Source organism: Thermobia domestica, chromosome 17 (genome assembly GCF_964235325.1).
Source record: "Thermobia domestica chromosome 17, izTheDome1.hap1.1, whole genome shotgun sequence".
Taxonomy (NCBI): Eukaryota; Metazoa; Arthropoda; class Insecta; order Zygentoma; family Lepismatidae; genus Thermobia; species Thermobia domestica.
In genome coordinates this window covers 170,623,300-170,650,511 of record NC_137470.1, presented here as the reverse complement: position 1 = coordinate 170,650,511, position 27,212 = coordinate 170,623,300, and the positions used below count along the sequence as shown (strand labels likewise).

At 36.1% G+C, this 27,212-nt stretch overlaps 1 protein-coding gene across 2 annotated transcripts in view; it reads left to right on the top strand.

Moving 5' to 3' along the window:
* Window positions 1-27,212, top strand: part of LOC145674494 (uncharacterized) — a 277,738-nt gene that overhangs the window by 241,232 nt on the left and 9,294 nt on the right. Inside the window, exon 2 of one of the 2 annotated variants that reach the window (XM_081744625.1) lies at window positions 4,718-7,194. In XM_081744625.1, coding sequence (XP_081600751.1) covers window positions 5,144-7,194 — 2,051 coding nt within the window. In that variant the 5' untranslated portion in view covers window positions 4,718-5,143. Of the gene's footprint in view, window positions 1-4,717; window positions 7,195-27,212 lie in introns of those variants that run through there. The other variant, XM_081744632.1, reaches the window with a different exon arrangement.

Here is a 27,212-nt window from a genome sequence, read left to right as displayed (position 1 = left end):
GTTTTCAGAGTGACGAAAATAATTTAAGCTATTATTTATATATTTTTGAAACTTTATATTAAACCCATGATATAATTATCATAGTCTGGGGTATAGCAGTACTCCCCACTTTTTACTAGATCCGCCACTGGTTGGTCCGTACCTTCTTGCAGGCAACAAATAATCTGGATAGGTCATTGCACCGTGATTGTTCATATCGAAATTAAGGTAAACGGAAATTTTTTGAATTAAAGCAGGCATATTGGTATTTGCAGTAATAATTGGAGTTCCGATTATGCACAGCGTGTCTCAACTTCCTCATTGTTCTGTAGTTATTTGTTGAAATTAGTCTCTAACGTGCATGAATATACTTGACAATACACTGAAGTTCATGTTCCTCGTGTAGACTTTGAAAAACGACACTAGAAAATCTTGTACTAATCAAAGAGTACCAAGTTTAGAATGCTTAACGATACAGATGTTAGTGAAATAGTACTGTACAGACCAAATAATAATGCAATAATGGGCAATTCTTTCTATGCTCTGTGCGTGAATATATATTTTAGAGCAAAAAACGATGAAGATATAATGTCTTCTTTGGAATCGAAAGAAGAAACCGGTATTTGTGGTGAAATGTTTGAAGATGCAGCACAGTCTGCTGAAGAACTCAATGCAACATTTGAAAAAAATGGAGTTTAATGTAACACCGTTGAACTCAAAGAATATCAAGTTGTGGTCTATGCTCGGAGAAAGGAAGACAGTTAGCCGAAAAATTTTCAAAGTACACCACGAAAAAAATTCAAATATATATACAACGTCAATATTCCCGTGCAAGAAACCTCAAGCTATGGAAAAAAGTGGAACTTGTGTTTCATATGTGCGTGATTTAAACTCTGCTCTTCAATAAAAGCTGTCGTGCAATGATCAAGTTCGTCTTTTTACACTAGTGCGCAACTTTATAGCAAAATGAAAAATATTTGGACGGTTTCCGTCGGTTACGAAGCACATGAAAGACAAACCCTAAACCATCGTACGCGAAATATTTGAATACGATTGCTTAGCTCCGCACAACAGTCAGCCAATAAATTCTGATGATCTCCAAAGAGTCCTGATATATTATCTCAGTGATTATTTGGAACAAACGCAATATCATTACAGTCACCAAAAATTGGCAAAAAAAGAAAAGAAAAGAAAAGAAAAGAAAAACAAGAAAATAAAATCGAAACATTTTCTTACGCATTCTATCAAAGAAATTTACGGACTGTTTAAACAGAATTATCCCAACAGTTTTTAATGCATTCAAAGCTGTTCCATTGGCAATCAAGCTTACATTCTACTGTGGAACAGACACGAGCTTCAAGATGATCTTACTAAACATGTTAAATTTGATTAATCCAATGTTCTCGGGATTGCTGCCAGAGTGAGTGTTGCTGTGCTGAGCTTTCGTTACCATACAGCGGCAACATCTTCAGAGCTCAGCACAGCAACACTCACTCTGGCAGCAATCCCGAGAACATTGGATTAATAATAGACGCCAGCAAATCTTCAAGATCATAATGTTAAATTTGACTTCTCATCACTGACACATCAGCTGATAAATGTTTCATAATTGTATGCTAAGCTAGCATATATTACTCGCTTCGCTGGCTTGAAATAAATATTTAAATGCACATGATATTGCTCATTTTCGATCATTTTAATGTATGTCACCCCTCCTCATCCCCAAGTGTTGTGGCTGAAAATTGATTTACACAGCATCAGAAGTGTCACTGTTCATCTCGGCGACCGCAAGAACTATAGATTCAACACTAATTTCGGTCATTTATGACCATTTATATATATATATATTTCCCCCTCCCCATGTTGCGGGCCATGGCATCGGAATTGTCACTGTTAATCTCAGCTACTTCCAAAACTATGGATTCGACACAAATATTAGTCACTTTTGATCATTTTTAAATGTTTATCCCCTCCCCTACGTTGTACCCTTACCCTCACTAACTATCAGGGCTAAACTAGGATTGAAACAGCATAAGAAGTGTCACTGTTTCTCTCATCGGACCCGAAAACTATGGATTCAACACATCGATCATTTTAGATTATTTTTAAATTTCTCTCTCCCTCCCCTACGTTGCATCGTCAAAGTGAATAGCCTAGAGTAGTCCCTGCCCCTAAATTCATGTATGTTGAAAATTTGATCGAGATTGGCTGGGTTTTTCAAAACTTATTAGGTTTTATTAGTTTTTTATTTATACCCCCCTCTCCTCCCCCTCCCCTAGGATCTAGCGTTAAAGTGAAATTACAAAAACGTTTCCAGATTCGAAACTCATGTATCTTGAAAATTTGATGAGATCGGTCGGAAAGTTCAAAAGTTATTGTCACAAAAATAGTCACTTTCAGTTTTATAGACATTGATTTTTATATATCTCCCCTTCCTTCGCCCCCTACGTTGCTCCGTCAAATTTAAATCATAAGAGAAATTCCTCTCCTGAACCTCAACTGTGTTGAAAATTTGATCAAGATCGGTTGAGTGGTTCAGGAGTTATTAAGTTTTATTTATTTTTATACCCCTTCCCTCACTCTCAGTTCTACTATCAAAATGAATAGCCTAAAACCAGCCCAATATCGAACCTCATCCATGTTACAAATTTGATCGAGATCGGTCGGGCGGTTCAGGAGATTTAAAGTCACAAACATAGTGATTTTCAATTTTATATATCGGGTGTTTCAAAAGAACACCGAACAGTTAGCGAGGTGATTCCTGACACCAAGATAAGACGAAAAGTATAGACCAACCTGGGTGCACAAATGCTTCCTTTTGGAGTTAAAGGCCGCCGAAAACATGAAAAATTGAGATTTAAAGGCCGATAGCTCCAAAACTATGGGACCTACCGTACTCGGGTCAAGACTTCACTTAGGAACTAATATGTGCGCTATCCAAAAATACGTGTTTCAGAATCCTAAGGTACTCACGCAACAATTTTTGAAGAGACTGTTTGGCTACAGGCATATATTTCGAAGTACTCACCAACGAAGTACTCACCAGAAAAAAAAACTCAAATAAAGAATAAAACAACATAAGGTTGACGTAAGACTTAAAAGAGAAAATAACGCGATATATAAACATTTCAAAGAGACAGAGCATTATATAAATTGGGAAGGTGTAAAACGTTTAGAAAAAGAGAATAGAACATTAATAAGAAAATGGAAAGAAGCGAGATGGATTAAGAGAGAAAAAAGAGAAAGGTTAATGAATTGGACAAATGGACTTCACATTCATGAATTATGGGATAGGTTGTTTGAAAGAATTGAAGCATGAAAATTCACGGAAATTAGGTAATTGATTGATATTTGGGAATAAGAAGAAAAGAAAGAAAAAAATGATAATAATAGTGATTATATATATATATATATATATTAATAGAAACAGCTAATGAAACGCAAAATTATAATAATATCGTATTGTTACATAATATAAATATAAAATTATATAATAAGCAACAATGAATATCGACAATTTAACATTATGATGTCTCTATTATCTACATTAATATGAACATAACGTCTGAGGAACATAACGTTACGTTATGGAAACTGTTACGAAATAATTTATTTTTAATAAAGAAGTGCATACTCTGGTCAGAAAAATAATTCCAGACTGAACATGGATGAAGTTAAAATTGGTTTTAAAAATTCTGGATTATAAACTATGCTAACTATTATCTAATGATAAGTACAAGCATATATATCCTCTCCCTCTCTCTCAATATATATATATATATATATATATATATATATATATATATATATATATATATATATATGAAAAATAATTTCTCTCATTATCATGGATAAACTCCGAGCCGCCGAGTAGGAATATGGACAAATATGAACACTTATCACATATGCCTTCGAGATCTCTAGAATAATCAATAGCTAACGAAATAGAAACCATTTTACGCTAACGAAATAGAAACCATTTTACGCTAACGAAATAGAAACCAATAGCTAACGAAATAGAAACCATTTTACGTATTTCGAAGTTCAGCTTATGTTGGGTATAGTTTTTAGTAGCATAATTTTAACTCGTGTACAGTGTGGAAATGTTCCCCAACTTTGGCTTCTAAATATTTACTTGAGTCTAGGAGTCAGTTTCACACTAAGGAACTAAGAGCTCCATTTTTTTGGAATTCGTTGAGTTAATTTTGAGTTTAACGTCCCGTTCAGCAGTGAGGCTATGTGAGACGTGGACCTACTGATTAACGTGGAATCTGAATCACATGAGCTTCCGGCGGGTTTTGGAATTCGTGTCTATACTTCAAGAAAGGGCAACAAAGAAAAGGGATATGAATAATAATTTTTTTTTTTGGGCTGTAGAATCGTAATACACACTAAAAGCAAAATTCCGTGAAATCTCATAATAATAATAATAATAATAATAATAATAATAATAATAATAATAATAATAATAATAATAATACTTCCCTCCACTGAATCAATCATGTATAAGATAAGGGAAAATGCTAAGATGAGGTTCACCAAATGAGCTAAGATATGAAGTATGTCTGTAATTTACTTTAAACATTTTTATCTGTTTTATTTTTATAACGGTGTTTTAACAGATTGTTCATATATTTTTGCTCTTCTATATGAATGTCATGATCACAACCTTAATTGCAACTAACATAGCTGTCAACTCTTAGTATATATATTAATTGGATTTTCTTCTTTCTTTTAGAATCACACTCGGGAAACCAGGATGCAATACTCTGCTTGGGTGGTTATCAAGAGTGCATCAGAAAATGAAGAAACAAAACATCGAAGGATCTTGTTCAGATTAATAAACGAATTATGCAGTAAAATTGTTTCTTAAACATTTTGCGAGTTTTTTTTTTTTTTTTGAGTTCTTCTTTATATAAAAGTAATTTCCGATAGTCAGAATATACTCGTTACGTGAAAGGTGCTGTGTCTTATTAACGATTTTTTTTTGCCTGGAAGAAAACAGAATTTAATTTTCTTTTTCTGTAGTGCTCCTGAATTTCAAACAGTTCTTGACGCTGCAGGAATCAATCAAAATTATTTTAATGCAGTAACCAAATCTTTAACAAGACCAATACTTATAAATTATTTAACTTTACATGAGACAGTTATCAATTCCGAAGTTATGGTTTATAAAAGAAAGATGTCGGAACTACAGGAAAATAACAAGTCTTTTGTTACTAGTATGTCAATACCAGTTATCAGTTTCGAAACCAGTGTTGCTGAAACAGAAGTGTCAACGATAGATGATGTCATACTAAGTTGCGATAGCGATATATCACCGAAACGGGGGACTTTAGAAGACTTTGAAAGAAAAGTGCCAATAGTGCAGGGAGAGAATATATCTGGTCGTATTGATACAGCATTATCCATAAGCAATTCTAAGGACACTGCCTTTAAAAATGAAATGTCAACGATACAGTATAACCATAATCCTTGTAATAGTAATTCGGGAAGCAGTTGCCCAAAGAATGAAAAGAACGAAGCATATTATAAATCTGTTTTAAAACAGGAAGTGCGTAAATATTATGACTTGCCTGGAAAGAAATTTATTTCGAAATTACAAGAGGAGATACAAAGCTCAAAGTGTGAACCGTATGATAAAACGACGATAGAACTAACCAGCAAAAAAGAAATTACATTGTGCTTTGAAAAAAATGAATTACTTAAATTTGACCAAGAGGACAAAAAAGAAGGAAGTTCTTTCGAAGAATATTTTAAACTTAAGAAAGACTGTATGAAGCCTTGTGATGAAATGCATTCATTAGATTTAGAAGAAATGTCACCATCACAAAGACACAGAAATACACGAACAGATTCTTTTCTCCTGGTGAATAGTAATAAAGTGGAAGACAAGAGTATTTTAGTTAAAGAATTTTCCTGCAATATCTTAGAACAAATAAGTAAGTCTGATATATGCAATGGATCTCTTAACTTCATTGAAAAAGAGGAAAGTGACCGGAAATTTGACGGTATAGATGATAAAAAATGCAATACTAAAAATGAGGCGGACCAAATTTCAACATCAGAGTTCAATGTAGAAAGTAATGTAGGTTTCAAAAATGAATTATATACTCCATTATTGGTTGATAACAAAACTCCTAACAATGTCAAATATCAAAATGCCGAAGGTAAGTGCCATACTAAAAATGAGATGGATCAAAGTTCAGGATCAGAATTCAAAGTAAAAAGTACTGTAGGTTTCAAAAATGAATTATGCACTCCATTATTTTTTGAGAACAAAACTCATAACAATGTCAAACACCAAAATACCGAAGATCAGAAAGTTGAATTGAGGAAAGAGGAAAGTGGCCGGAGATTTGGCGGTTTAGATAATAAAAAATGCCATGCTAAAAGTGAGGTGGATCAAATTTTAACATCAGAATTCAAAGTTATAAATAGTGTAGGTTCAAAAAATGAATTATGTACTCCACTATTTGTTGAGAATAAAACTCATAACAATGTCAAATACCAAAATACCGAAGAAAAGAAAGTGAAATTGTTGACAGAGGAAAGTGACCGAAGATTTGACGGTTTTGATGATAAAAAATGCCGTGCTAAAAAAGATACGAATCCAAGTTCACCACCAGAATTAAATGTAATAAGTAATATAGGTTCTAAAACTAAATTATGCACTCCATTATTTGTTGAGAAGAATACTCATAACAATGTCAAATACCAAAATACTGAAGCTAAGCGTGACTCGGGAGAGTGTGATTTGACATCAACTGATGTTTCTCGTGATAATAAAATTGAGAATAATATTAACACTGAAAACTGCCTTAGAGTGGTTGTTAAAAGGTTAAAATTTCCTCCAGAGTATTTGAAGGAAATTACGGATTACTATTATTCAAATAAGTTCCATAACAGCTGTCATAGTGTCTCCGAAATTAACAAAACAGTAAGCAGTAAGGACGTCTACGGTGAATGTTACATTGCTTCAAATAAGGGGGAGTTCAAAAATGTGCAAAAGTTTATTGGAAGGGATGTGAATGCCCGTGTGCTTTTAGAAGATTGTTTGGAAAATAACAAATTTAAGATGAAATACCAGCTTTCAAGAACAAAACATCACATCGAAAGTAAATACTCTAGCTTAGTGCGTTCCGTGAAAACTCTGAGTGAACCAAAGGGAAGTGGAACTTCAAATGATAACTCAAGCACTTTGAAGGATAATGAGTAAGTTAGTTTCCAAATGTTTTATTTGTAATCACTAGCTATAGTTAATTTTACATTAAAATAATTTTTAGTTCGTATTTACTAATGGATGCTACAGAATTACATATATAGGGTGTTTCGAAACAACACCGGCAACGTTTGAGAGGTGATTCCTGACACCAAGATAAGACGAAAAGTACAGACCAACCTGGGTGCACAAATGCTTCCTTTCGGAGTTATAGGCTGCCGAAAACTTGAGAAAATGAACTTCAAAGGTCCATAGCTCCAAAACTATGGGACCTACCTTAGTCGGGTCAAGACTGCACTTAAAAACTAATATGTGCTATCCAAAAATACATGTTTCAGAATTATAAAGTACTCACGCAACAATTTTTATAGAGGAAGATTGGCTACGGGCATATAACTTGAAGTACTCACCAAATACCTCTATAAAAATTGTTGCGGAAGTGCCGTAGGATTCTGAAACATGCATTTTTGGATAGTGTCCGTACTAGTTCCTAAGTGAAGTCTTGACCCGACTATGGTAGATTCCATAGTTTTGGAGCTATGGACCTTTAAAGTTCATATTTTCATGTTTTCGCCAGCCTATAACTCCGAAAGGAAGCATTTGTGCACCCAGGTTGGGTTACATTTTCGTCTTATCTTGGTGTCAGGAATCACCTCTCAAACGTTGTCGGTGTTGTTTTGAAACACCCTGCATAAGAACAATGGAACTTTGTACAGTCTTTTTTATCTTACGTGTCTAGGTAATTAGGTAAGCTCATTGATCTTGTTCGACTTTCAAACTATGTTATCCATAAGTGTCGGAAGTCTAGTAGAACGGCTATGTCCGTCCGTATTTCTTTCCTTCTACATGTATTAGATCATAAACGATAAGAGGTATCGAGATGCGGTTTCCTGCTGGCGATTCAGCTCCCAAGAATTGATTTGGCCTCTCTCGTTAACCCAGTATTGAAACCGGAATTAGTTCAAATTAACCATTTCTGGTGTGAACGTTTATCGCCGTAGCAGGAAAATGGTAACAGATAGCGAGAAGCATTTTCAACGAACTTAAAAAGTTGGTTACTGAATTCTCTATGTCTGTGTGTCTCTGTCTATCTGCCCGTCTGTCTGTTGTTTGCGATTTTTCAATTTTGAGCCCTCCATTCGATAGAGCATCAAAAACTCTCTGAGAAAGTGATGGAATTTTTCGCGTCACTCTTACCGTTCCCGAGATATTGGCCGAAAAATTGCCAATTTCCGGAAATTTAATGAGCCATATCGCGGGAACCATAAGTCATAGAGAGATGATGGTGTTCATCAATACCTAAGAGGATGATAAATATTTTGGTACCAAATAGTAACCGTTGGACACTATCCAATTGGCCACCCGTTTGGCCAGTGGCCACCAATTAATATCGGTACCAACATATTTACCATGCTCTTAGGTATTGATCAACACTAACATTATCCCTCTGTGACTTACCGTTCTCGACATATTGGCCCAAAAAATAATTTCGATTTAGATAGATTTAAGGAGCCATATCTCGGTAACCGTAAAATCATAGTGATATGATATTGATGTTGATCAATACCTAAGATGATGGCGAACATTTGGTACCAAATAGTAACCAGTGACCACTGGTCAACTGGCTGCTGGACAACTGGCCACCGTTCCCCACATATTGACCAAAAAAGTTCGAATTTCAGGAGATTTAAGGAGCCATATCTCGGAAACCGTAAGTCATAGAGAGATGATGTTAGTGTTGACCAATACCTAAGAGGATGGTGAACATTTTGGTACCAAATAGTAACCGATGACCACTGTCCAATTGGCCACCGTTCCCCAGATATTGGCCCTAAAAGTTCGAATTTCGGGAGATTTAAGGAGCCATATCTCGGAACCGTAAATCATAGTTAAATGATATTTTCGCTCATTTTTGCGAGAAACAGAAGAAGGTGTGGAGAAAAAGATTTACTTTTACATCTAGGAACAACCCCAGTTATCCTTCCCGCTCCATCTCTCCATTCTTTTTAAGTTCGTTCTGGCTATGCTCTTGGAGCATTTTTAAATGGTTTCTTTTGCAAACGGTTGAACGTCCAAGAGTAGGCTTCTTCTCCTACGTTAACCTTCTATTCACACCGGAAATGGTTCGAATTATTTCTTTCCTGTTTTAATGTTTATCACCATACCAAGAAAAAAACGATAACAAAAACCGAGAACTGATGTTTGCAGTCGGGTCAGAGTCTGAAGAGAATATACCATTACTGCCCCCAATACTCTACGGATAGTAGTACTTCCGGTACTCAATAGTGATTTTGGATAGAGCATAAACGGAAAAAGAAATATCAAAAAGCTTTTTTGCAATGAACATTTCTGACCAAAAGTAGTAATTTAATGATACCAACGTGTAGAATTAGCCTTCAATACAACATATACCAAGAATCTCGGGAAAATATTTCCTAGTTATTAAGATACAAAGCTTTAACAACGCAAAAATACGTTTCTTACATCACGGTAACAGAAACAAGCTATTTTGGGTTGACGTCATATATCGGTTCGTTTTCTTAAGATCGAATAAAATTCGCTTCGTAACGTCGGTTGGTGACCCAAACAAGAGAGATATGGATTCGTACCGTAAGAATACATTTCACCTGGTTTTATTCCTTTATTGCAAAAGGAAGTGACAGACATCATTAGCACTTCCGGTTTCAATATTAATGTCCATAGGTCAAAAGCAGTCAGAAATAGCGAGTCATGGCTTTTTGATATGAATTCAGCCTCCAAGGATCAGGTTCTGCCTTTGATTTTATTTCTCTGTTGAAGCTTGAAATTATAGATGTACTACTTCAGGTTTGAGTAATGAATTCGTATAGTTTGGATATCTACTGTAGTTTCACACTGTGAAAGGAAACTCACTAGATCATATATTAGATTATTATATTAGCATCATAGGTAATCGATTTTACCATAAGTAATCGGGTTTTAATTGTGTATAGTCAGTGGGAGCGAAGTGAGTATAGAGGTGAAGTGATAGTGCTAAGGAAAATGAGAGATCGCAACACAGCTGTAACTTACGCTTTGTAAGTCGAGTTTATGATTAAAGCCAGCAGTTAATTGATGTGTTTAGTTGGATTGTCTCTGTACTCTGTGAAACACAGTAGGCAGCTTGTGTCTTTTTGGTGGGTAGATAATTGGGTACACACCAATGTTAACGGCTTGGTTACCTTTGAAGTCATAATCTACCGACTGTTCGTTACTGAAGCAAAGTAACTGTCATAGAGTTATTTAGGAAGGATCTCGTCATAATTAGAATTAGTGGCGATTCTTGCTGATAGGTTGTGTTCCAAACAATATAGATTGAACGTCCGAGGAACAAGTTCTATATTTGCTCTTATTCCTCTATGGAAATAGTTATAGATATTGTAGCGTCGAGAACTCGTAAGGGGTCGAGTTCAAGCGAAACTACCGGTAGGACTTTTCGAATAACATTCTGATCTTACTAAGGCTACTCCTATCCTTGCGTAAAAGGCAAAAGCTCGTCAAATAGTCGCTTCCTCAATCTCACAAAATATTACGAGGTTCCTGGGACAGTGCCAAAGCAATAAACACAATCAATACGAATAAATAATAGTTCTCTGGATCACACCGATAGCAGTGGTCTGAACAGGGAGCGGTGTGATTTATGATACTAAGCCTGAGGCTACGGCCTCAGCAAGAGAAGGGGGTCGTTCAACCTTAGAGTGGCGCAATGAATCATTAACCCGACGGAGGTTATATTACAATATTACTGAAGGATATTTAGCATTTATCTGTCCGCCGTGATGTCAACTTATACACATGAATAGTTAATTAAATACCTAATAATATCTATAATTAAGGTGGGGCCACACTAGTGGCGAACAGAAACACTTCCAGGTTTTGTACATCAAAAGAGGGGAGTTCAAACACCTCCCGACATCAATGATTACATCACGTGGGGCGGACTAAACAATAAAGTAGAAGTGCGCCTCGTTAGCATTGACAGGGTTCAAGCAAATGGGCAATTACAGCAAGTAGAATAGTTGAACGACCAAACGATTAGAACCAATGATCGTTTTAACTCAATTAATTAATTTACTAGGGCTTAAAGAATATTCATTTACGTATTAAGTATTAAGCCAATTGAGGAAGCGACTCCCCTTGGTTAAATGAATTACTACATTATAAATACCATATTGTAAAGCCGCAAGGATAGGAAGACGGTTCATCTAGATGAACAAAAGAATAAGGAACACATGATTTACACTAAGAGGCACTTTCCTACCAAAGCCCTCTTACACTATTCACTGGCGACACACAACACTACTGCAAATCAAATTACACGAATTAGTCACAGGTGACGTCATTAACTCACTCACTACAGTAATCTCTTGAAGTTGGAAAACTAGGAGCGATAGTTGATAGCCCGAGGGGATTGGCTGAAAGATGTTAGTTCTTACCTGTAGGTGGATGCAGAGAAGAGATCGGCAACAGGCGTCTCAGTCGAGACGGGATCTTGACTTACCAGGCCCAATGGCAGTCCCTTGAAGGGGGACTAGAGTCCCCAGGAGCCAACAGGACTACGTTCTAGACTACTTGTATGCTTACTCTAGCGACGATCCACCGTAAGGTGACTTACCACTTAATCGCAGTGTGTGGTCCTAGCGGAGGCGTCTCTCTCTATATTGACGGAGAGGTTGGGAGTTTCTTTAGGTCTGTTGTAGTAATAATAATATGAAAGTACTACGAGTGTGTTGCTATGGATTTATTATCAGAGAGCTTAGTTTCTCTACAGACCATAATATGAAACATTAAAAAGGATCACTATCACGTCACTAATTAAGATTGAAGTTAAATATCACAGGTTTACAAATACATGATTTTCAGTTCTCGGTGTGGCGTGTTAGACAGGAGATATCAGGAAACAGTTCCACGAAAGTAGGGCGAAGTAATTATTTTAGTCTACAGAAGAATTCAAGTATTGAGTAAGTGTACGACAGCTCTCTGGGTGAGCTAGTAAAGAAAATATACTTACTCCGCCGAAACACAATATGAATTCCAAAAGGTGGACGTGGTAACGGTCACCACGCCGGATACTTGACACAGCTCTTTTGAATCTTTCATACTTCACTATACAACACTAAGTCCAGGAGTACTTAATTATCACTAAAATAGTTTAAGATCACTTCTGCAAGGAGTGCAGAGGACTGCCTCCCCCACGAGGGGAAGCGAGAGCACGGACTATGTGCTCATCGCGTTGTTCGGAGGTAATGAACCTCTAGAGAGATCATTCCAAAGGTTTTATGTCTCGAGCTTAGGTGTGTCAATATTACACCAGATTGTGCAATCATTAGAAAAATTTCTTTGGAAGCTGATTGGATGTAAATGATGTAATGGTTTGGAACACTTGGTGAATTTTGATTGGCTAAAAGTGATCTCATGCTACTTATTTGGGCGCGCGACGTTTCTGATATCTATAGAATTTCCAAAACGCACACACCTTCACAAAAGAAAAAATACAGACATGGGTTCCAACTAAAACCAGCTTAGATTACACAACATTATAGAAGAAAAGGGTGACACAAATCTATACAAGTGATCGGTTCAAAGATTAGTCTAGCAGCTGCGAAAGTATGAAGTCAGCGCTAAATATAGAGTCTGGAGTAATATCAGAACTAAGATTCTTAAAGGGTTTGGTAACATTAATATCAGACTGATGTTTCACCGTAAAACAGAGAAGTTATTTCAAAAGGGAAAAAGAGAGAGAGAACAAAAAAAAATCTTATCGTCTCGTAGTTGGTCGCTAGAATTGGGTAGGGTGTCTGGAACGGAAATGCGACAGACATCTCTGAATACCTATCGTCTGTATAAGAGGTTTTTAAGAAATAAAGTTGTTCCACTGGATTCGTAAATGCGGGAGTTTGAGAATAAGTCTGGGCGATACTCACATAACAATTGATTTAAACACATTCTCGTAAGTTATGCAAAGGAGAACTTGTCGTGGACGTACAGGGTGTTTGCAAAAACACCGCAAAAAGTTTGGTCGAAATTTTAGCCACGAAAATATATTACTTTAAGTTTGAACAATGAATTCTCATAATAATAGTTCGAGAGAGTGTTGTAGTTTCACACTGTGAAACGACATTCACTTGTTCTCAGTTCTATCTGTTTTACTGGAAAGATTCTGAATCCATTTACACTAGGACCGAAAATTCTCAACCTAATTTAGACAGGAGGAACAAAATCACAAGTGGGTCATCATAATCTCCAATCAAAAGATAAATATAAGTTACAGAATTTTTAGTTATTATTTTTCACTCACTACATATTCTTCACAGGTTCAGTGCTCAAGTGATTTCGAGAATTGTTGAAATCGTATATTAAGTATTACAACTTTGATCTGGCTACTATTATTTACATACGGAATTCGTTAGTTATTTTCCTACAGGGTTTCCAGAATAAAATAGTAAAGATACGATAGTTTAATTGGTGACTTTGTACATAATTAGATATACTTTAAATATATACTTTTCTAAGTGAATGAAGAGTCGTACAAGAGAAAATTAGTTATGAAATGGTATTTTTACGTACACCATAACAGCAGGATCAAGGATTCATAAGTGAACATACAAAAACCATTACCTATAAACTGCCGTTTTCATCAGTTAGTTAGTGGGCAGATATGACTCAAACTAGGTGGTAACCAGTGATTTAATTGTTATTTATTTATATATATATAGTACAATATGCCACACCAATGGATGGGGAAGTAAAATGTTTGTAGCGCATGAGGCAGAAATAATCGAGAATAAAGTTACAGGGTTGCTGAAATATCGATTTTATTTAGTGCATATAAAAAAGCAGTACAAAGATGAGTCCATTGTTCTAGATCTTAAGTACATTTCAACATCTAATATGCTGGTATTGTAGAAAAATAGAAACTCGTACATATTATAGTACTTATTTTACCTGATGGTTAAAATATGCAATTGACAACACAGGCAGGTTTCTTTTATCGATGTATGTTGCTTGTAAAGAATCAGATATTTTCACCGCATGAAGTGTACTCTTTAAAATAGCTCACAATATTTTTCAGGACGTTGAGGGCGTGAAGTTTGTTTTGTGAACAAAATTTAACAGAGAATTATGTAAGAGAAATATGAGAAGTACAGAAAAATAATAAAAATAAGAATGAAATGAACTAACTAGTTACTTTGAGAAATAATTGGATGAAAATAATTATAGGAGGGCTATTGTTTGCTCAACCTCCGCTAACCCACCAGGGGAAATACACGTAAGATGACGAAACAGAGATAAGACGAAGCTTTTCATTGGACGTTGCTCAATCCAAATTCCTAAAGAATGCTCTACCGTTCACCACTGTGAAGTAACGAGAGTGAAAGCATATTGAGTGCAGTTGAAGCACAATCCAAGTGATGTAATTCATGTTCTCCTGCCGAAAGGGCATAACTCAGCCACAATTCATGGTCGCAGTTATTACAGCGGGAAGTTTATAAGTGATGGTTATGACCGTGGCTGTTGAGGAGAGTTTAAAGAAGGTCTTCCCGACGTACACGACAAGAGAACCAAATGTGGAAATATATGATGCCAGACAACCTTGTCTTAAGGCATGACGATGTTGTTCGTCAAATGCATAGATTAGGATTTCTGAACTGTACTGAGTTTCTTGGAATTTAAGGATCAGCGAATGGGAAAATCAAATGACATTACATAGTTTGCACTTGGCGGGTGCTTCAGTTTCATTCCATGTGTTTTAAAGCTTGCTACTCTACGACAATTGAACATCAGAGTCTATCTGTCGATGTAGAGGATTGACCACGTCCAGTGAACAGTTCTGTCTTATCCCCGTTTTGTTATCTCGTGTATTCTCCCTATAGTGGGTTAACGGAGATTGAAAGGAAAATCTTATATTTACGGTGTATTTTCATAATAAGAAATAGCCTGAAATTGGAAAGAGATTAATAAACAGTACGTATGGCCTAAAGTGTAAGTTCACTATAAGAATAATGGAACCGGTTCACGTTGTAGATAGTAACTATAGAGATATTTCTTAACTATACATAAATTGTTGAGCACTTCCTGTTGGGCTACAATGATTAAATTTGGAGTGATTGTAGCTTTTCGGGACAAACCCACAAGAAAATTGCCAAAAGTGAATATTTTAAATTTTTTTCGGGGTCTAAAGATTGGATGAAATGGGCGTTTTTAAATGGGCCTTTTTTTGGACCTATAATTTCATGTTTTAGACACTTACTAGGGAAGTACTAGAAATGGTACGCGGGGATCTGCAAAATGCAATATGGCGGGAAAAGTGCAAAATGCAATATGACGGATCCAATTGCAGCAAAATTGTAAAATGCAATATGGCGGAAAAAGTGCAAAATGCAATAAGACGGATCCAATATGACAGACAAAAGTGCAAGAAAGTATATCGTTTTATATATCGTTGGGAAGATGACACCAACTACACCACACATTTGAAATATCTCGCTTGAATGGGCACTGTAGGGGACGTGGCGGCCATTTGAAGATCAGAACAAGGCACGCTCCGAAACACTAGAAAACGTGGGCAAAATAGGAAGTTATGATGTAATTGTTTTGAGACGTGGTATATATAGGTTTGAAAGGTAGCTAAATACGAATCTGACATCAAATGTTTAAAAATCAAAATGGCAGATCCAACATGGCTAACACAAATTACAAAAATAACAAGCTATGAATCTGAAATTGCGTATATAGAGATATTCGACGTTGCTATGTATGAATCGGACACCAAAAGTGTAAAATTCAAAATGGAGGATCGAAGATGGCGGACAAAATGCAAAACACTGCTACGGAACTGAAAGCAGGAAGATAGAGGTGTTCGTGGTCGCGGAGTACGAATCCAATGTTAGAAGTACAAAATGCAATATGATGGATCCAATTGCAGGAAAATTGCAAAATGCAATATGGCGGAAAAAGTGCAAAATGCAGTATGACGGATCCAATACAGCAGACAAAAGTGCAAAAAATATATACAGAACGGACATACGTAGAGTTTATTGCACATGTAATAGCAAAATACGTATAGTATATAACGGGCCAAGTATGGGTAGGTGATATTTTACAAGAAACAGGTAGCGTGTTTTGCTATACAGTGATACCAAAATTGAGGCACAGAATGCAGGGAGTGTTTGTAGCGCACATAAAAGTCTTGTGACACGAACAGATTGCAATCATAGTCAATAATTATTTTACTATCAACTCCGTCCCCTCCTCCGAAGAAATGATAATAAAATAATTATTGCCTATGATTGCAATCTGTTCGTATCACAAAACTTTCATGTTCGCTACAAAGCGGGTTTTGATGTACCATACGTTCCATTTCAAAATGTCAAGAGCCCATTTGCCGTAACTGCAAACAGAAAGTAACTGCATTTTATGTTCTTATGTATTTTGTCATAAAAACCTGTACTACACCTGTTTCTTTGACCTCTACCATTACTATTGGTCATTGTACACTCTCTCCCTCACCCTCGTACACACATGCTATCCACAGCAGTGCATACCTAGGGCTACAAATGTAAAAGGTATAGTGTGATACCAGAAATATAGTTGTCGAAGCATAACCATATTGTTACTCCAAAACGCGCATCTTTTCACTATCATTGCAATATTTCAGTTCCGTGGAGGTGTTTTGCATTTTATCCGCCATTTTGGATTTTACACATTTAGTGTCCGATTCATATAGCGACGTCGAATACCTCTATATACGCAATTTCAAATCCATAGCATGTTTTTCTTTGTAATTTGGATCCGCCATGTTGGATCCGCCATTTTGATTTTTAAACATTTGATGTCAGATTCGTATTTAGCTACCTTTTAAACCTATATATAGCACATCTCAAAATAGTTACATCGTAACTTTCTATTTTGTCCAGGTTTTCAAGTGTTTCGGAGCGTGCCTTGTACTGATCTTCAAACGGTCGCCACGCCCCCTGCAGGCTCCATTCAAGCGAGATATTTTACATGTGTGTTGTATTTGGTATCACCTCCCCAACGATATATAACACATGCAGATCCCCGCGTACCATTTCTAGAACTTCCCTCGTTAGAATTGGAATAAAAATTTGAAATTCGGTATGCTTGTATGTTTTCGTTAGTGTTACTTAAGTGAATCATCAGAAATAAAAATTTCTAACTATAGAGTGGTTTTATGGGGAACTGAAAAATCTTTCTCATGCTATTTATATGGGACCTCTTCTACACCCCAAAATGCTTAGGCACTTCCGACATGATTAGAATGATGAAATTTGGGATTATTGTATCCTTCCAAGACTAGTCGACAGGAAAATTGCCTAAAGTGAATATTTTTAACTTTTTAGAAGTCTAAAGGTGGATGAAGAAATTCCCATGTTATTTAAATGGGCGTTTTTTTGAATACAAAATCTTATCTTTTAGATAGTTGAAATTAGTGTTGTAAATAGAAAAAAAACGGTTCGTATTTTTTCAGAAATTTACGTTTTTTTTAGAAAAAAAACATTGCCTCTCGTTTTTTTTCTAAATTTCGTTTTTTTTCAAATAGTCATTTGTAATGGATCTTACGTCAATTTAAGTATGAAATATTTTTATGTAGGTGTAATTACCGTAAAATGCAACATAAATTATACGCTAGATACTGATACGCTACAAATATTTTACAATTTACATGAATATCATACCTATTAACAATTCGGGTTTCAGCAGTTTTCATCACTGTCAACTAAGAAATAAAAGTTGAAATGAAATTTTGTTTTTTCGTGTAAGCAGGCCTTTAATAAGTACAAAAATAATGTCACGAACAGTATCCAATAACTTGCCTAAAGGTAAAAACTAATACTAATTTGCCTAATAGTATTTTTCTAAATGTCATATATAAATAATTTGTCGACTAGATATATATGATATGCAGAGCCGACTCTACCATATATGCAACACGTGCATTTGCGTGGAGCGGCAAGCTTGGATGGTCCGGCAAAATCTGTCATAAGTATATTGTAATATCCTATGTGATGTGGTAAACAAGCAATTCCACATCAATGTTTACAAACACCTCCACATAGTTCGGCAAGAGGATCTCCCACCAGAGGGACCTATAATCACATGCATACGACGGCTTCTGGCCCCTCCCACGGAGCAGAAGACGACATCGGAGCAGCAGCGCCACCGCCACCCAAAGGACCTTATAAATTGGATGGACGAAGGGAACTCGATACCAGTTTTCTGGAGACCCTCCTTTAGTCTACTACGGGACTCTTGGAGTAACCTAACCCCAGGCCTCTAGTCTGCTATGGGACTACGCCTATCCCATCTCCTGGCTTAGCCTGCTACGGGGCTCTGTCTGGGAATCCTAACCTCAGCCGCTTAGCCTGCTACGGGGCTCTGTTGACCACTTAACCTGCCTCTGCTTGCTACGGAGCATTGGTTTCTTAAATCCACTCCTCTTAGCCTGCTACGGGGCTCTGTTGGAGATCCTGTCTGCGACCTTACGGTCAAAGACCACCTATAACTCACCTTGATTCTAGAGAGATCAATTTGTATGGTATTTTGTGAAAATACTTTTATAGAGGAAACTTTTTATAATAAAAACTGGTAGTGGAGAGTCGATTCCGGACGCTCTTTTTATTAACTCCTCTACCCAAAGGTCCTATATGAGACAAAGTTTTACAATATTATTTAAATTAAATATTTCTTGTTGGAAACAGACTTCATGAGGATGGTAGTTACATTTACTAAGCTAACCTTCTATTTGAATACTACATTCATAAATTAAGTTTAGGTTGCATTAGTTTAAGGCTACATGGACAATGCTAAAGCAAATGGCCGAATAAATCCGAGCACAAATTGCTTGATTGTTTCAAATGCAAGAATTCAATTCTCGAATAGTAGTGAATATCTGTTCCATGTAGTACGCTATCACAGTTTTGATATGAAACTAGTCTTGTTTTTGTCAAAAACAAGTTCCTTACCATTGAAGATAGAAACAAGTTTTTTTTAAAAAAAAAAAAATGTTAGAAGATATAGAAGAAAAATCAAGAAATAAAGATAAAAGGGCTAGTTGCACTGGAATTGCAAACTTATACATTGAGATTGAAGCTCGATAGTGAATTCTATAAAAAGGATTACCATCTTTCCTCTGCAGGTGTGTTTGCTTTATCTTTCACTAACATAATAGATTAATATTTAAAAAAAATAAACAGCCACAACGGGATTGCATTTTTAGTAAGTATTTAAGCCTTTCTGAGTGCGACTGCACTTACCCTCACCTTTGTTGTTCATGCTGGAGTAGCATACTTAAAATCATGACTTTTAAGATTTGTTCTTTCTGGAGAAAGGGGGAGGCGGCAAATTATGGCATTGCACGAGGCGACAAATTGACTAGGACCGGCCCTGATGATATGTATATAAAAGACATGAATATAGGATGACTCAATTTGAAGTAATGCAGGGTGTTTCAAAATTAATATTAGGGTTTTGAAACTTTGTAGTATCTATTACAATTAACTTACAATTATAAATATTATATCAAATGAAAGAGCAACTCAAACAGTTTTGTACTCACGCATGTACATGCATTGTTTCGTCTGTCTGCCGTTAGAAAGAGCAAGTAGCAAAGATGGAGACTAGAGAGCAGAAAGCTTTTTGTGTTTTAATAAAGACTGAATCTGTAGTTACAGTGCAACCGTTTGTGTGAAGAATATTAAGGAGACGCTTGCAACTACGTCCTTATCGTTTGCAGTTGCTACAGGTCTAAAGTCTACAGACTACGGTTTACGTGCCAATTTCGCAAGTGAAATATTCCTGCATAACAATGAAGGTTTTCTGGATCGTGTCGTCTTCAGTGATAAATCGACCTTTTACCTAAGAGCTAATGTGAACACTCATAATGTTTGCGAGCTCCCTCGTGGCTAAGCGGTTAGCGTACGCGCCTTCGGCGTGGGAGACCCGGGTTCGATTCCCAGCGGGAGCTCATTTGGTTCGGATTCCACGTTAATCAGTAGGTCCACGTCTCATATAGCCTCGCTGCTGAACGGGACGCTAAACTAAAATCAACTCAACTCATAATGTTTGCATCTGGCCGTCAGCAAATCCTCAGGAGATAGTACAGTTGAAACGAGACTCCCCTAAATTGAATGTGTTTTGTGTCATATGGCAGAAACTTTATGAGCCTTTCTCGCCTATCGACTAGATGTGTGCCGTGTGACGAATGAATCTCACATCGAACACTTGTAGCAAAGAGTGTTTGAGGTGCTCTTTTACTTGATGCATTGCTTATAATTGTACATAAAATGTAATAAGTACTACGAAGACTTAAAGCCCCAAAATTTATTTTGAAACACCCTGCATTTCTCACCAACAGTGTTGGAACTAAGATGTAAAAAGGAGAGAAAATTTTCCTTAAAGTTATTATTTACAACGATATTATTATTAGTCGAGACTATAACTACAAAACAACATGAGTTAGTAGTCAAAAAATGTAATCAAATGTATACTCGGTGGCCCAGGTGGCCAAAGTGGCACACACGGGTGTGTCACTTGTTTAATCCGCTCCTGTGTGGACACTAATTAAGATATCGGGATATTATTCTTGCAAAATATGGCTGGACTATAGTTTATCATATTAATTTCTTTTTCTTCTGGTATCGAATTTCCTTTTCAAATTTCACCCCAGTCAAAAATTCGAGAATTTTCTAATTTCGAATTTACTTCTTTTTTCCCTGTAGCTTCCTTAGTTGTAGAAAGACATCGTTAAGACTTGCCAGGGAGATACCTCGGATGGATACCTAACTGTTGACATTAATTGGACGGGCCTGCGCCAGTGTTGCCAATTAGGGAAATTTAAATTATCCTATATTTGGGCAAAAAATTAGAAATTTTTGTTTATAAATCGGTATTTATACGTCCGAGTGCAAGTCAACTTACGCCAATCGAAAATTTGTCCTTACTTAACAAACGCAAGTACAGATCGTTACAATGGGGCAATTAGGGGGCGTACGTAAAATTCGTATTTAGGTTCTAACCCTTGATTTTTCTAGTTTTTGCCTACTTTTCTGTTTACCGTAATATATTTTTGGTAATTAGAAACTTTATTCCTCAAATATCGCCATCCTACTTGTAGGATATATTAGTGGTGAACCAATGTTTAATTTAAGATAATTTGCGTCTGTCTGGTAGCAGTGTTGCCAGCTACAGAAAATTTTAATTCCAGATTTTAGGGGGAAATTTTGGAAAAATTATATGTTTTGTCTCTATTATTTACCTCTTGTTGGCTATATCGGAACAAACGTACCAGTATCTGGAAGTCTCGTCTTTGCTCTACACAACGCACTATAGGAAGTTTCAATAGGATAATTAGGGAAAGTACAGTTGAGGTTTACAGTAGACCTTGTTCTCTAATTGGTAAGATAACTGATTTTTTTAAAGGTAGAATGAGATATTTTTTATTGACATGCTTACTTTATTAGATATCGTCACAATACTTGTTGGATATATAAGAGGAATACCAAAGCTTATTTTAAGATAGTTTGTGTGTGTCTGATGGTAGTGTTGCCAGCTACAGAAAATTTTAATTCCAGATTTTAAGGGCAAATTTTGGAAAAAATTCCCTTTTTATTTCTATTATTTCCTTCTTGTTGGCTACATTCGAACAAACGTACAAGTGTATAATAGCCTCATCCTTAGCCTACACAGCGCACCACAAAAAGCTTCACTAGAATAATTAGGGGAAGTACAGTTGAGGTTTATAATAAACCATTTTCTGGAAATGGTAAGAAAATGGTGAATTTGTGAGGTAGAATGAGATTTTTTTAATTTCATGCTTACTTTGTTATATATCGCCATGATACTTGTAGGATGTATTCTTGGAGTACTACGGTTTATTTTCAGATAGTTTTCCTCTGTCTGATGGCAGCGTTTCCAGCCAAAACAATTAATTCCCACTATTAGGTGAAAAATTCGAAAAAAATCCCTTTTCCCCTCTATTATTACCCTGTTACTGGCTGCATTGAAACAAACGTATCACTACCTAAAAGCTTCCTCTTTTCCCTACAGAACGCACCATAAAAAGTTTCAATAGGATAATTAGAGAAGCTGTAGCCTCGGCATATTTGATTTTTGCTTCTGAGGCCTAAAAAGTGTCAAAATTTCATGTGTATGACAGAATTTTTTCCCCCTCTTTGAATGGAAGCCAGCGACTTCAGGATTTCACTGTACCTTGTCAACACACCAAAGATTTGTTTAGGTGACTTGAACTCATATAGCAGCAGTGGTGCTAGATACAAAAAATTTTGAAATTCGGTTAGGGAATTTTTTGTAAATTTTCACCCCTACATTTCCCTCAATAATTTCCCACCCGTTGGCAACAATGCAATGCAACTTACACCAAAAAATACCCACTTCTATTTTCTAAAAAACAAGACCTTAATCATATCAATCAAATGAATAGTTTTTGAGCAATAAGTCACTAACTGAAAATGTAGGAAAACGCCAAAAATGACCTGAGGCCGAAAGGAATAATCGCATAATTTTGCTCGTATAGGTATAAAGAAACAAATGATTTGTAAGTTACGAGGGCTTCGACTCAAGTTCTGTTGATTATTTCAATAATCTGCCACATAAATCAATAAATAATGGTTGCCAGAAAAAAAACAGACTTTTGAAAAAAACATGAAAAAGAACGATGTTTTTTATTGAAAAAAAACTTCACAGAAAAAAAACCGTTTTTTTACAACACTAGTTGAAATAGGAAAAGAAACGATAGAATTGTGGGTTGAAGAGATGCGAGGCAGAGCAAAGACAGTGTGTGGGGGCGAAACCCCCGGATGGGCAGATTCAGGAAATATGAAGAGCAAATTCACGAAAATCACTGTTGATGCAAAGAGTGATAGATAAGAAATGTGAGGCTGTAAGCCGAGCAAACTCGGGAGTCTGGGGGCGGAGCCCCCAGCTAGCCAAATGCTAGTCTATATTATAAAACTAGCAGCGTTCACCCCGCTTCGCTGCGGTCACCCCGGAACGCAATAAACTTTGTTACTTAGATAATTTTTACTTTTTCGCTTTCAAGTGATATGATAAAAACCATAGAAGATTGCAGTAAATGTTAACATTATATCGCCTGTCATTTATGTTAACCCGCCCCGCTTCGCTGCGGTCACCCCGGAACGCAATAAACTTTGTTACTTAGATAATTTTTACTTTTTCGCTTTCAAATTGCAGTAAATGTTAAAATTATAGCGCCTGTCATTTATGTTAACCCGCCGAGTCACATGGTCATGCGGGTTGCATATAAATACGTTTATTTTTACCTATGATGAACTAATAACAAAGGATTTGTACGTATGGACACTTGAATGGTCAATTATCTCAAGACACTGGTAATTAAAAATTAAAGTGATATGATAAAAACCATCTAGGGTCCAAATCCTAATAACCCCCCAAAAATGAAAGAAATTGGTTCAGCCGTATTAGCGTGATGAGTTCACAAAGGATTTGTGCGTTCTCTTTTATATATATAGATTAAAAGTGACTATGTTTGTGACACTGAATCTTTTAAACCGCCCGACCGATCTCGATCAAATTTTGAACGTAGATGCGGTTCTGCCCTGGAAGTGTTTCTAGGTGTTTACATTGACAGTACAACTTGGGGAGGGTGAGGAGGGGACATAGAAATCAATAAATAAAACTTAATAACTCTTGAACCTCCCGACCGATATTGATCAAATTTTCAATGTAGATTATTTTCAGGACTGGGATGATTTTTGTTATTTTACTTTGACGGAGCAACGTAGGGGAGGGGGTGGAGGAGGAGATATACAAAAATTAATAAATATAAAAATAAAAGTGACTATGTTCGTGACTTTTGAACCTCCCGATCGATCTCAATTAAATTTTCAACATATATGAATTTCAAACCAGGGAAGTTTCTTATTATTTTATTTTGACAGTAGATGTTAGGGGAGTGAAGGAGGGGAAATATATGAAATTGGATAAAACTTAATAATTCTTGAACCACCCGAAGGATCTCGATCAAACTTTCAACATAGATAAGGTTCGGGCCTGGGATGTTTTCTTCATTTCACTTTTGCAGTGCAACGAAGGGCAGGGGAGGGGAAATATATGTAAAAAAAAGGAAAAATAAATAAAAGTGACTGTCTTTGTGACTTCATCACGCTTAAACCACCCAACTGATCTTTAAGAACATTCAAAATAGATGAAGTTCGGACGTGAGGTGGTTTATTTCTTATCACTTTGACGGTAGACCTTAGGGATGGGGAGGGGAGGGGAGGGGACAGATATATAAAAATAAATAAAACTTAACTCTTGAACAGTAACGTAGCGTGAAGTTTTGAAATGGGTAGGCTGAAATTAGATTCGTAGCTAGAGAGTGGCTAGGAGCTGCCCAGTCCCCTGAAACTTGCAATTGTTTGATTATGTATATATGACTTTAAAGTGAATTCAAGTTACCCCACCAAAGAAAACTACCACGCCCTTATTTAAACGATCACGTCTTAGTTTTCTGGTTACAGACCTGGCTGTAATGCTTGATAGAAAAGCGCTAATTCATGCAATATATTTTTCATACAATGCAAGAAAAGTATAAGAGTGGTTCTGCTTCTTTTTCCCTTGCATATACGGTTTCCTTACATATGCAATACTCGCATATCACACATACATTGTATTAGTGTTTCAAAGAAACAAATAAAATCGAATATAGGGATATCATAGACACAAATTTAAGCACTTCACCCACAACAACACATGTCTGCATTTTAATGGAAAACAGTAGTGCAGCAGCTCACAGTCAATTCATGCTTTTTGCAGAAAAAGCTATTTTTAGATTGAAAGTACAAAAAAGAAACTATATCTCATCTGAGACCTCATTCAGTATCGATCTTTGCAAAACTTGCGAGTTGCAACGCAAAAAATACAACAAGCAATTATAACTGCTATGTCAATTATCGCCAACTAAAATGCTCATTTTAGGCTACGAAAACGCAAACCGGTACGCAATAAGGTCCCTGATGTATTAGTACTAATCATAAGATTTTTATTCTATTTTTTTTACAACTTGTTACTGAATGTGAGCTCCTAAATTTTTCATAGTCTCTCTGTTCTCTTCTTCTTACAAGCCCGTGTCCTGTCGCTTTTGTTTCCCCAAACACCCGAAAGGCTAGCCTTTCGTCAGCATTCGTCCACTTTCGTTGCATCGTGTTGAATATGTGTATTGCTGATAGTTTTCGTCTGCTGTGGGTGACGGGAAAGCGATTGTCACCGCCCCATTCTCAAGATTACACGAGAAAGGCGGAAGGCTTGCGGTCCATAGCCTACAACGCGTTCTTGCAGAAGCTTCAATCTATTATTTCTTGCGTAATGTTCAAACAGCGCATTTAAAACAAAATCCATTTTAATAAAATTAATTGTATCAATGTCCAAAAGCAACATTTCAGGCTGACGTATAAATAAATTGATAGATTAAGCCTTATAACCTTAATGGGCACTACGTCCCTGCTCTTGAACCACCCAACCGAGCTCGATCAAATTTTCAACATAGATGACGTTCAGGCTTGGGATAATTTTTATCATTTAACTTTGACGATGCAACGTAGGGGAGAGGAAAGGAGATATATATATATATATATATATATATATATATATATATATATATATATATATATATATATATATATATATATGTAAAACAATAAATATGAAAGTGACTGTCTATGTGACTTCATTCTTGAACCACCTGTGCGATCTCGATCAAATTTTCAACATAAATGAGGTTCGGGGCCTGGAATGGTACTTATCTATTCACTTTGAAGATAAAACTTACGGGGGGAGGTAGGACGGGGAGATATATAAAATTTAATAAATCGATCTCGATCAAATTTTCAACCTAGATGAAGTTCGAACATGAGATGATTTTTGTCATATCACTTTGACGATGTAACTTAAAGGAGGGGATAGACATTTATAAATGATCGAAAATGGCCGATATTAGTGTCGAATCTATAGTGTTTGTGGTCGCTGAGATGAACAATGACACTTCTGATGACATTTAAGTCAAAATTCAGCCCTGCAAAGTTCTGCGAGGGGATATATATATATATATATATATATATATATATATATATATATATATATATATATATATATATATATATATAATCAAAATGATCAATATCAATTTCGAATTCATACTTTTTGGAATCGCTGAGATGAACAATGACACTTACGATGCCATGGCCCGCAACATGTGGAGGAGAGGGGATACATAAAACATCGTCGAAAATGGCCAATATCAAGGAGCGCTTTATTAATAGTAAACAGTGACTGACTAACGAAACATATTACTATTTTTTTCTTAATTTAACCCATCGAAGCGGGTAATTGATGCTAGCTCTGAATAAATACTGAAGTCAGCCATGTAATTTTCAGAGATATTCGTAGTCAAATAGTACATTGTGTAATATACAGTACAGTATAATAGTAAGTGTGTGACTTGAGGAAAGTTTTAGTCCCTTAGGGACTTCAAGTAAACTTACCGTGTGGCATGACGTCAATGTGGTTCAATGTTGTTTTCTCTTCGACAGAGGTACCTTAGGCCGCCCGAAGTTTCGGAAGGAGTGCATAGGGTCAATCCCTTTAAATTTTAGAAACTTAAGTTAAAAAATGGTATGGTCTTATAGGACCAGGGCACGTACCTCCGTAACTTACGTTGATCCATTTTTTTATTGGTAAAACTTTCCCGAAATTTTGAATTTGGGAGGGTTTTTTTAATCTATTTTCTCCTCTTTTATGAGGGTTTCCCACGTTATATCTTTACATACTTTACTACAGTGGTCTGTATTCTTTCAAAGGACATGAGTAAATTGAATAACTAACACTTCTGACCAGAGTATGCACACTTATTTATTAAAATCTAAAATGCAGTGTTAAGTTGTCGCAACCGTTTTAATAAATAAGTTTTTAATAAATA